The sequence below is a fragment of the Taurulus bubalis genome, assembly GCF_910589615.1.
Source record: "Taurulus bubalis genome assembly, chromosome: 10".
NCBI lineage: Eukaryota > Metazoa > Chordata > Actinopteri > Perciformes > Cottidae > Taurulus > Taurulus bubalis.
The window spans coordinates 2,772,693-2,785,001 of record NC_136598.1 but is presented as its reverse complement, the minus strand read 5'-3'; the positions used below and the strand labels follow the sequence as shown (position 1 = coordinate 2,785,001).

Sequence of the window (12,309 nt, the reverse complement as noted above, 5' to 3'; positions counted from 1 at the left end):
GGAGTGACATGTTTTGAAACAGATGAGTGAGCAATTGATGATTGGGGGGGGGGGGGGGGGGGGGGGTTATGACAACAATGACAAATTGAGATTAGCAGGTCAAAACGGCAGTGGTCGATGATGTCGGTAAAGTTGTTGTGAGTGTGTCGTGCCCCAAGCCAAGAGTGTTGGGGACTGTTAAGTGGCTCCATGCAGACTGGAGTTTGGGTGTCTGGCGATTGCACCCAGACAGACTCCAAAGCTTTGCGTGCAATATGGTGTCTGTCAAACTCACAGCTGAACAGCAGGAACTTGAAAACGCATCATGCAAGCGTCCAAGAAACAGTGAAGGGTGGACCAAAGTGTGTCCTAAAGCCCTCGTGGCAGAGGGGGGCAGAGATGTGTGTTCAGCTTGTGGGTTTAGTCAGATTCACACTGTGATCCAGATGGCCAGAACCTTAAAGAGGCAATTTTACAAACAGGGCTATCGTCGAATCTCAAAATCTAGAATTGCAACACAAGACGAACAGGACTGAACAGAATATTCTTCTTTGGTTCCACAAGATCTGGATTTTGTCACAGCAAGAACGATGTGTGTGCATCAACAAGAATAGGAGCAGAGCTGCGGACAGCCATGCCCAGAGATATTTACTGATGTGTACGAGACGCTGGCCTGACATACGTGTCTCATGATGGAGACGGGAGCATCACCTCCGTAGCCTACAAATTAATTTTGTTCTTTTTTCTTGATTTGGTGTTTAGGTGAGGATGCTTTCCCCTGATGGAGACTAGATAGTTTGACTAATTGACAATGTATATGCTGCATTACTTGTCAACACTTCCCTTTTAAAAGCATCAGATTACTCTTAGTTAGTAAAGTATAGTTTAAACTTTCTGAAAACAAATGACAAATGTTTTTGATAAATACACAATCCACAGTAATTAGTGTAAAAGCATCACCATCTTGGTGAATGTATCTCATTTCGGCAATTTGATAATAACAAAAATGCATTTATGTCACATCGGTTAATAAAATCCATGAAGAAATGTGTTTTGTTTGTTCATGAAAAAGTAAAAAGATTGGACCAACATAACAAGATAACGCCGGTTTGAAAGTAACAGAGTTTGGAAAGTTACAGTTTAACCTGAATCTACCGGTCAATCGGGTAAATCTATGTAATCTGACAGGTCACAGTGATAATCTCAACAGCGTTTGACACTCAAACATGAGGACGACACTAATACTCCTGGCAACAGTTTGGATTGCTGCAGACGTTACGTTTGAATGATACACGAGCAGTGACAGCTAAACGGTGACGGAGAAAAATAAAAAGCAACAGTAAATTCAATTTAGAATACAAATATTTAACATAATGTAAATACAATACAAATCAATAAAAGTGGACATTGCACCGAAATAGACTTTCAGTCAAAATTAGCAGATTTCCATTATGTAGAAATCTTTGTTAAATAACGGACTGCTCCTAAATTAATAATAAATGTTAGCCTTTGATGAATGCATCATGCCTACATTTTTAACCCGAACAGTTTCTCCAAATTATTTTAAAGCCGACACATAATTCAACAAAAGCAAAGTTTGGGTTTATTCTCCATCTATAGCTCTACGCATAGACGGAGACAATGGAGCCCAGGAGCATTCCCAGTCTGCGAAGCAAATCAATAAAATAAAAAAATAAATCACCTTAAGGATTACAAATCAATGAGTGCCTGTTCTGTTACCACGTTAATCAGATTATGGGGGTTTGTGTGGGGGAGTAGTTATTGATTGAAATATGCCTTATGACACAGCATGTGTCCAATTTGTACAAGTTAGAGGTACAAGTGGCAAACAACAGGGGAAACAGTGGAGTCACGTTGTGAAACCTGCAGCATATCGGGAGAGTACGCAGTAACTGGCTCCACTGGGAGCTCATTGATCACTGAGGACATTACCAGTACAGCGCTGTGGTGTCGATAGGAGTCAGAAAGCCGACTCCAGCTGTCAAATTAGCGTTCTCACATTCTCAAAACTCTCCTGGAAACAGCGCAAACTGCAACTGGCAACAAATTGAATCATCCACCCTCACTGGCAGACTTTTTCTTGTTTTAAAGTTGTTGTTTTTTCTTATTGTCAACACATACTGAAAAGAGAAAAGAAGAAACCGACAATGAATGTATCTTTCTAACATGTATTGTGTTCTGGTGTTCTGATCTCTGAGACACAGCTCATTGCTGAAGAAGTTACACCGTACTGCCAGGGACACTAAAGAAATCACACGGCAAACTTGTGCATATTTACCACAAACTAGGCATTTTCTCAGTGAGACAAAAGATAAGACACATGTACAACACCCAATGGCTCAGCACAAATCCTTGAGATTTCAGTCCTGCTTGATTTAGAACTTCTATTTGAGCGAAACCAAATGGAATAGTGCTCAGAGCTCAGCAGTCTGGAGTCTTGGTGTTGATACATGGCCTTCAAGTTTTCAAAATGATGTGCAAAGTTACATTTATTTGTTGTATACAATGGAGAAAAACTGTAATATCGCATTTTACCCCAGGAATGCCACTGCAGACAACCAGTTTTTAATACTGCAGATGTAGAAATATTGCAATACTTTCATTAATGAGCCGGCTCAATAATCATTGTTTACCTCCTTCAAGGAAAGTGACTTTAGAGATATTTACATACATATACAATGAACTAATGGCTGGCTGATTTGAGTACAGAGTTAACAGTGAAGAACATGATTTTCACTTTTTAAATAGAAACCTTGAATAATCACAGACAGAAATGTAGTCACATACTCAGCCATTTGAATGTACCATTCCCAACAGTTTCCTCTCAGTTTAGTATTAGACTGTGAAACTAAACCCAGGCGCGCATACATATACATATACATATATATATATATATATATATATATAAACATAACGGGATGTTAATAATTTGGATTGTGTTTTGTGCCAAATGACACTGTGTACTGTACATCTTTACACGTATTCAGGTTCATAAAGTTTACCTGATCTTGAGCCATGTCTCGAGGGTACTGGATCTCTGCTGCAATTAACGCCGCAGACAGAAAGGGGCTTTGAGACCAACAGCCTTTGCACTGCAGAAATCTGGTAACGGAGCCCTCCTCAGGATTCCAGATGGCATTGTATGCTGCATGAATGGAAAGCAGTGGGAAAGCATGGAAGTTCACTGACTTCAGAGGGGGGAAATGTGCCATAAAAAGGATCAAAGGTGAACATCTTCATATGAATGTTAAAAGTCTGTTTTAAAGAATAGGGATGGGAAAAACATGTCACATGAACTGCTTAGTAACCTTCTTTGTATGAAACAATGTGTCACTACCGCTTCTTTAACACTGCTCTCGTCTGATCAGACCAGCTGTGCACCCACCAGTTAAACTGCCATCACAGTAGGGTTGCAGAGCAGTCCTCAGGGCCTTCATTGATGCGAGACTTTGGACCAGCAGCAATGAGCCCGACTGGTCCAAAATGGAAGGCTGATGTGGTGCACAGTGGCAGTGGCGGGTCGGCGTTTCGGGACTGAATTTTCTCAGAAAAGACAGATGTTCAAATTCACAGACGGCACTTTGCAGTGCACCTGAAAAATGAAGTCATGGCAGTGAAAATGAAAGGAAACTCATTCACTTTGAGTAATGGTTTGACTCAGATGGTTTAGTCGTAAAGTGAAACAACAGGAAATTACCATGTGCCACAGGAAGTAGCTCCTTCTCACACAGAGAGCAGTAGAGGCCCAAAGAGCAGGGCTGGTGGTCTTTGACTATCTGATAGTGGAACAACAACAAAATGTTTATTTTATATCATGTGAAGCATTTCAGGCACATGAACTGAAAACATTTCAGAAAAGTAAATCAGTTTCTGAGGCATGACAAAAGGCCAACAATGGCTGATTGCCAGAAATGACCCTTTTCTACTCAAGTAGGAAGCAACGACATAAAACAGACAATGACATAATATTCTGGGAGAGCACTTTGACAATGATGCAACATATTCTGGGGCAACAGATACAATTTACATGCAAATCACTTTATTTGGGTGATCTACCAGAAGAAATAACAGGAAATGACAGGTACCTCCTAAAAATATTAACAGTAGCAGCAAAAAAAGCAATCACTCGTAACTGGTTACAACCCACCCTCAATAGAAAACTGGACTGAAATAATTAAAGAAATCCACGAGATGGAAAGAATGACCTTCCTTCTGAGACTGAGAAGGGATATACAGATGGCCAGATGGACAAAATGGACCAAATATATGTCAAAAGAAGGAAATGGGCAGATGACTCGCCCTCTCTAACCTCACGGGTTTCTGGATTTTGTTGGCTCGAGAAGCTCAGTATCTCTTAAAAAGACAAGAACTATGTTTCATCAAGATGCAACCCATATATATAAGTTTAAAACTAAGTTAATGAAACCCTGTGAATATAACTTTTTGAATGTAAATTTGTGTAATATATCTGTATGTTGGATTTAATTTATGGTTGACACGATTGACTGACGATGCTTTTGAAGTGTTGCATGGCTGTTTGATTGCTTTGTTTTCTTATTTTTAGTTATTTACCTGCTTGAATTCTTTTATTTGGTTAATTCCTTATATTCCTTCCTACTTTTGAAGGTTGTTCTGTTTGCCTAAATAACGCCTAAATAAAATATCAAGTATAAGAAAATAAAAAAAAACAGACAATGACATATGTTTTTCAAAAAGTGTGAATCACCACAACCACTGAGCATACGGCCATAAATTGGCTGATGGGTCTAGTACTATGCGAAATTAGCCGCGGACAGATGGACAGATGCACACGCACACGCACACACACACACACACACACACGACAGAACACATGATCTGTTTGTGTCTAAGTGCTAATGTGTCTAAGTGCTAAACCGTCTTTCTATTTCTCTGTTCCTCTTTGGTCATGAAGCGTACCGTATTGCTTTTAGTGGCCATGTTGACATTAGAAAGCCTTTTCTCTGTCGGACCCTTTGACGTGCCCACTGTGTTCACACAGAATGTGGTGATGTGACTCATTACCCTCCACTGTGTTTTCTTTATGCGCTTCTGTGTGACTACATCCCTGCATGTGTACGGCAGCGCTGATCAGTGTCAACATCTGTTGCTGCTATGACATTTAATACAACCATGAATATAGAAAAACAAATAAATAATGAGATAGAAAAGTACAGTACATTTTAAGAAATTGTTTATCCTTTACCTGTGATTTGCTGGGGAAAAACATTTCCTTGACACGTACCTTTCTTTTTGGAGAGGTTTTGTTAAATCTCCTGCTTTTCCGCCTGCAAGATCTCCGTACTTTAATAGCTTGGTTGAAAGAAAAGTAGGTTAAGTTTAATTTTACATAAATGACGTGCATGCCTAGAAACAACACCAATATAGCGAGATATATCAAAAAGATATATTACCAAAAACATTGGACAGCATCAAAGGGAATATTTCAATATGTTACAGCATGTCATGGTTAACCTCCCAACCTCATCAGCCCTAGGGTCCCCATATAGGGGGAACCTAGGGCTTCTACAGGTGTTCTACAGCTCACATTACCTTGATATAAATACCAGCCCCTATTGTCCTTGATCTCTAAAGAATCATCAACTCCTTGCCTTTAAAAAAATAAAAAAAATATGTATTCTTTATTTTCTGCATAAGTATGATCAAAAGTCAAGAGTCTGCTCAAAAAATTAGTCCTCGGTCGCTCCCAGAGTAATACTGCACCTCTTTAGAAAGATTAAGACCTAAAGCATCCACATATACAATAATAATAAAAATAAAAATACATTATTATATGACGTGATAGAGTGTAATCCGAACCCAGAAAAAGTCCCCAACTGTCTTCAGTGCTGCAGCTATTATGAACTCCTGAATATGAACAAATACAGCAGAGGCTAAAACTCTTGATTTTCTTCTTGGTTTAATTTGCTCACAGCTGTGTTTTGGTAGTGCTCTCATGTACTGTGTGTGGATGGAGAGAAAAGGTCCCTGTTATCCAAACCAAACTGCATGTGTAATGACTTACTTAGACATGCAGTTTAGTTTACAATCATCATGTCACATGCTGTTCAACAACAACACAAGCTAACAAATGAAAGTGTCTTGCTATGCTGCCTCTGGAAAACATGCAGCACCGACTGGAGCACTCTGAGAAATATTTTGATGTATGCTTCATGAGGTGCAAAGGTGGAACTACACAACAGAGAACACTCGGAGACCATGACGGCTGGGACTGGCTAGCATTTCTCTAAATGAACTAGCAAAAGAAAACTAGCAAAACAGCTTTTTAAAGCTCCTTCTGATTAGTGTTCAAAAACCCAGGAATCTAGAAACCAGAATTCTGAAGAGCACGGTTGTCAGGTTTCTGGATTGTAGTTCTTGAAAACCTTCCGGGCCGATGGGCTGCAGCACTGAATGTTACTGGCTGATCAATTAGATGCTTGACACAGCGACAACTTGAGCTATCATTCAGAAAGATGTATTCAGCACTTTAAATCAAGATGTACACTCACCTAAAGGATTAATAGGAACACCATACTAATACTGTGTTTGACCCCCTTTTGCCTTCAGAACTGCCTTAATTCTACGTGGCATTGATTCAACAAGGTGCTGAAAGCATTCTTTAGAAATGTTGGCCCATATTGATAGGATAGCATCTTGCAGTTGATGGAGATTTGTGGGATGCACATCCAGGGCACGAAGCTCCTGTTCCCCCACATCCCAAAGATGCTCTATTGGGTTGAGATCTGGTGACTGTGGGGGCCATTTTAGTACAGTGAACTCATTGTCATGTTCAAGAAACCAATTAAGAATGATTGGAGCTTTGTCACATGGTGCATTATCCTGCTGGAAGTAGCCATCAGAGGATGGGTACATGGTGGCCATAAAGGGATGGACATGGTCAGAAACAATGCTCAGGTAGGCCGTGGCATTTAACGATGCCCAATTGGCACTAAGGGGCCTAAAGTGTGCCAAGAAAACATCCCCCACACCACCACCAGCCTGCACAGTGGTAACAAGGCATGATGGATCCATGTTCTCATTCTGTTCAAATTCTGACTCTACCATCTGAATATATATATGTTGTGGCTTCACAAATGCTTTGCTGCATACCTCGGTTGTAACGAGTGGTTATTTCAGTCAAAGTTGCTCTTCTATCAGCTTGAATCAGTCGGCCCATTCTCCTCTGACCTCTAGCATCAACAAGGCATTTTCGCCCACAGGACTGCCGCATACTGGATGTTTTTCCCTTTTCACACCATTCTTTGTAAACCCCAGAAATTGCTCCCTTTTGTAAAGTATTTGTGTAACATCATGTAAACTACTTGTGTTCAACCGTCTCCAGTGTGCAAACCCACGTTGGCATGTACACGCATTGAGTGTTCAGACTGTACAACCTATGAGTTTACATTCCATCAGTGGCGGGCCGTGGATTTGGTACCTACGCCTGCGGTTTAGTTTAACAGCTGATCGCAGTGTTGCGCAAAAAAGCAGGAAACTTACCAGATGCTGTTCATTAAAGACAAAGTCCATCCACTCTCCTTAAAAAAAAGTTCAGCGACGCGGTTGTACAGTTTATCAGTGTGCTTCAGTTCCACTAACAGGTGGCCATGTACTCCCAGCGTACTGGCACACCAGTCACAGCGCACGTTAATAGTCATGCGGGCCCTGTGGCAAAACAGATGCTAGAAGGCCTTCTCATATAGTTTTATCAGCTCTCGAGTTCATACATAAACAGAAGTGAAATGTGATTGGATGAGCGCTGTTAACCAGCGGCTGCGCCGCGCCATGCAGTAGCTAAAGCTGAAGGCAACAGAGGAACACAGCAGCTGTGCAATGAGAAAATAAGCTAATAGGGAAAAACAATTAAACTTTAAAATAGCTATACATTTTTATTATAAAAAATTTATATTTCAATGTAAACTTTGTGATTCTGTTTAGGCCAGCAGAGAAGGCTTATGCCGTGGTCACACCGGACGCGGCGCGAATTTGCGGCGCGACCAGATTACATGTAAAGTCAATCCACAGACGCGCCGCGAATTGGCGATTTATTCACGGGGCGGCGAGATAGACGCGTTTGAGGCGGCGCGAACAGAACGTTTGACCTGGGGCGAACAAAGCGAAGGACGCGGCGCGAATTCGCGTGAGTTGAATTATCCCAACTCCGGCGGAGAAATCGCGTGACGCAAAGTTGCGGCAGCCAATCAGCGTTGAGAATCAGCGTTGAGAAGCTCCGCCCATCACCACCGCCGTCCTGCCGTTGCTGAATGAAACTGCTGCTGCTCCGCCTGAACCAGCGCTGGTAGCGGCATCATTGCGACGCTGTTGTGGGACTACGGATAATAGTATGAACCCAGACACCATGGAGTTTGATGTTCCGACATATGTGGAGTTTACACAACAAGTATAAAGCAGAACTAGTGGTTATTTCCATGGTGGATGGCATAATCGGTATCGTTTTACGGAGATACGCGAGACGCTGTTCCTGGAGGAGTCGGTTCACAGAGCTGTGTGCGGCTACGGATGATGTTATGAACCCAAACATGAGGGCGTTTCATGTTCCGACATGTTTGGGACTTCCACAACAAGTGTAAAGCAGAACTAGTGGTTATTTATTCCATGGTCGATAGCGGAAATGAAAGCTTCGTCGCTTGTCTCTCACAGAGGCAAGCAACAGAGCTAAGCCACGCCCCCTTCGCACCGCGATTTTTCGCGTTTGGTGTGAACACCCTCGTTTCACTCACGCGAGTAAACTGCCGCGGTAAACGCGCCCCGAAAATTCGCGCCGCGTCCGGTGTGAACACGGCATTAGCGGGCCCTGACGGCCCACCACTGCATTCTATATAGATTAGTTTACCTCTTGCTTTGGTGTGTTGAGATCCTGGACCATCCCCTGCTGGACTAGTAGGACTATAGCGTGCTGCTCCGGCTTCTTGAGGACCCCCTATGGCGTCTTGTTTTGAAGTCTCCTCGTCAATCTCAGTCCTCGTGGAACTACCAGGTGTGGCAGGCCCTTTCTTAAGAGCTTTGTGTTCCCCCACACCCACAGGGGACCTTCCTGACTCAGTCGCTCTTGGTTTCAAATAATGTGTCGAAACAACATTCTCTATTTTTGAGCTGGATCCTCTTACTAGTCTGGCTCTGGATGGTCTGCTATTCCCCTTTAGCTCATGATCTGGCCTGGCCTCGTCAGTCCTCCTCTGGCTGCTCCTGGTCTCAACTTGCTGAAGACTGACTTTCCCTGCACTCTCGGCTCCACGGCCTCTACCTGTCAATTAACATCAATCAACACTTTTAGCAAAGAGATACATCCGTCATGGTTCTCTGAGCTGAAATCAACCGTGATGTTATTCGAGAAGTAGTCAGAGCAGCTGCTGATTTTAACCTGCTTTAGGCAGCGTCACAGACTGGCAACTATAGACGACAGTGAAATGGATTTTAAATGGGATGTTCTGTCACACTATTGATTATGGAAAAGTGGATGTTATTTCATACAATAACTAGTGATCCTGGATTTACCCCATGGGAACCGGAGGGTAGGTGCTAACGGCGTTATTACCTTAAAGCTCAGTATGACAGCAGTGCAGAGCGGCGGCCGGTCGCTAACCAGTGAGGCGCGCTCACGTGCACGACGGGCCGGCTGTGTTAACCGAGCCAGGAGAAACTCAGACAACAGGGGAGACCTCTGCACTGCATCTACATGGAGAATAGTTGTTGGCTGCTTTATTAATGCTCTGAGTGTCATATATTGCTGCTTTAATGTTCACCAATTATTAGTAATGCGATAATTTAGTAATATTGTTGCACAAATTATAACATTTGATGTACTATACTAAGTATTTGTTAATGATTACTAAATTATTTGTAGACCTTTAAGAAGTTGTTTGTAAACATCTATTAATATTACATAGATAATTGTCACACTGTTAATAAAAAAAAAAAAGACATTCTTTTTTTTAATTCTTTTTTTTTTGCCCAGTGAAAAAACTTTCAAAGGGAATTCCTCTTATCTTGGAGTTTTAGGTGATAATGGGTCACTGAAAATAAAAATACATTTTTAAATATTTGTTTAGCTAAAATGTGCATCACATCCTGTTACGTCGCTGTCAAGCCTCTTTCCCTGTGAGGACGCTTAATGTAACTAGGGTGTTGTTAACATTATATATTTTCTTTTTTTTCTTTCTTGGTTTAAAATGTAAAACACACGTGAAGAGGACCGGTATCAAACCTGCTACCTTGCTGCTACAGGGTGAACACTCATGAGCCACATATATAGACAATATTCAAGGTCCGCATAGTTGTGGTTTTAATGGACCTCAATGTCGCTGACACATGACTATTTTTTGTTTGATAGTTATAAACAGGTAAAATAGCAATACAATGTCAAAAATGGTCTTTATTATTGTTCTATAATTTCATAAATACAACAAACTATAGTTTTTTTGTATATACAATATGACTATTTATAAAACTTTATAAGCAGTGATATCAAATAGTTTTTGCGGCTCCAGACACTTTTTTATTTGGTGGAAAAAAGGGCAAAATGGCTCTTTGGATGCTGACCCCTGATCTAAGTAAAAACAATTTCTAAAAGGTTTGCAAACAATTTGGTGATCACAAACAAACACTGAATATAGTTTATTCAATTAAATATTGTGAGCGACCACAATGTAAAAGTTATTGTCTCGTATCAGCTATGATACAATATATAAACAAATCACTTAATATTACACAAACAAATGATAAATAACAATTTCATTGTTTGTTAAAAGGAAAATAACTATTAACTAAAGTTTGACCATCAATTTACCATTTATTAATGACGTTTTATATTCCAAAAGTGTTACCCTCCTCCCACTGGTGGGCGCATACCCCTGGTTGGTAGTTAACTGAGGTCGGCGTTCAATTACACGAGTAGCGAGTCCACCTTTTTCAAACAAAAGATTGTGAAAAAAGGGTACGTTCGCATTTCACTCTAAATTTTTGATTCGTCACTTTGTGGAGACAGAGCCTGTGTGGAAGGAGCGCTTTTTCTTTTGCACTTTGTGATTCTATATATTTTTTTTTTATAAAAACGTTGTCTTAGTGTAGCTTTAATGATTTGGGGTTAAGGGCAGAAGCTGAATTAGAGTAATGGGAAAAAGCACAGTAATTCACAGCCATTACCGAGTCTTCCAGTAATGTGGGCTCCTTATTAAGTGCTTTTAACAAACATTGGCCGGCCTCTCCACGCTCTGTGTTTTGATGACGCTAACGAGTGGCCATGCACGATTACATATACAAGGGTCTTGGGGAGGCAGTTGATGAGCGGAGAAAGGCTTTAATGGAACACTTGTCTACTCTGCTTGGCTGCGCAAATCACACATTGGTGAAGTTTGCACTGTAATGAGACAAATCACATCAGTGTAATCATGTTTAATGTTTTGTTTTTTTTTGGTCTCCCTTCAACATAGCCCGTTTGATGATTCTGCATTTAGCATTGGCTCGATTAAAGGGCCGCAGCTCCTCAGACTCAAACAATCAAATATGGCCATTAAATTGCTGATTACACGGTGTTCCTCCACGAATTTAATACAAAAGAGGTCAAGATCTAAATGTCAGTGAATTATGCAGGACTACAAAATACGGAAACTACACTGTAAATAAATATCACTGGCTTATGCGTTTAGATGAATCATATGCAATTAATTTAATTGGTGCACATATTTAACATATGCTGGAGTCCACTCCGTTGCTAGTGTATTAAGTCTTCCGAGATAAAACTAACGGCAACTAATAGAACCGTCCTGCAACAAACGATGCCTTCATGAAGGTCGTACAGGTGGAGTTTTTTCCGACACCGCTTTAGAGACTGGTTGGTTCAACTTCATGGTCATTTTTCACATTTTGTCACATTTTGTCTTTACTGTGCAGAAAGGTCTAATTGGGAGTTAGTAGTAGTAGCTATTCAGATCACTTTAAAATGTATGAAGTTGCTAGATTCAACAGTATATAAAGTAGTTAAATGATTTCAACCACAACCAGATACAACCGTAAAGTACTTCTTTCATGTTAATGCAGGAAAGTTATAATTATATATCATAGAATAAAATAAAAAATGATGAGAAATGAATATCAATGAAATGCTAACATTTTATTTTATTGTGAATTAACAGAAATGTTATTATGCATTTGAGTTACGGCAGATATCATTTACATTATTGAAAAACATTAAGGTCTCATGTTTTGGTTTAATCAGGCATGTCGAAAGCACGTTCGTCATCCATTATCTCCAAACACATCATTAAAACG

At 40.7% G+C, this 12,309-nt stretch overlaps 1 protein-coding gene across 1 annotated transcript in view; it reads right to left on the bottom strand.

Moving 5' to 3' along the window:
- Positions 1-409: 409 nt before the first annotated feature.
- brip1 (BRCA1 interacting helicase 1) overlaps positions 410-12,309 on the bottom strand; it is a gene marked incomplete at both ends in the record, with an annotated part of 58,167 nt that continues 46,267 nt past the window's right edge. The window contains 5 exon segments of the mRNA XM_079224395.1: positions 410-436; positions 3,003-3,145; positions 3,386-3,592; positions 3,698-3,776; positions 4,939-5,006. Coding sequence (XP_079080521.1) covers positions 410-436; positions 3,003-3,145; positions 3,386-3,592; positions 3,698-3,776; positions 4,939-5,006 — 524 coding nt within the window.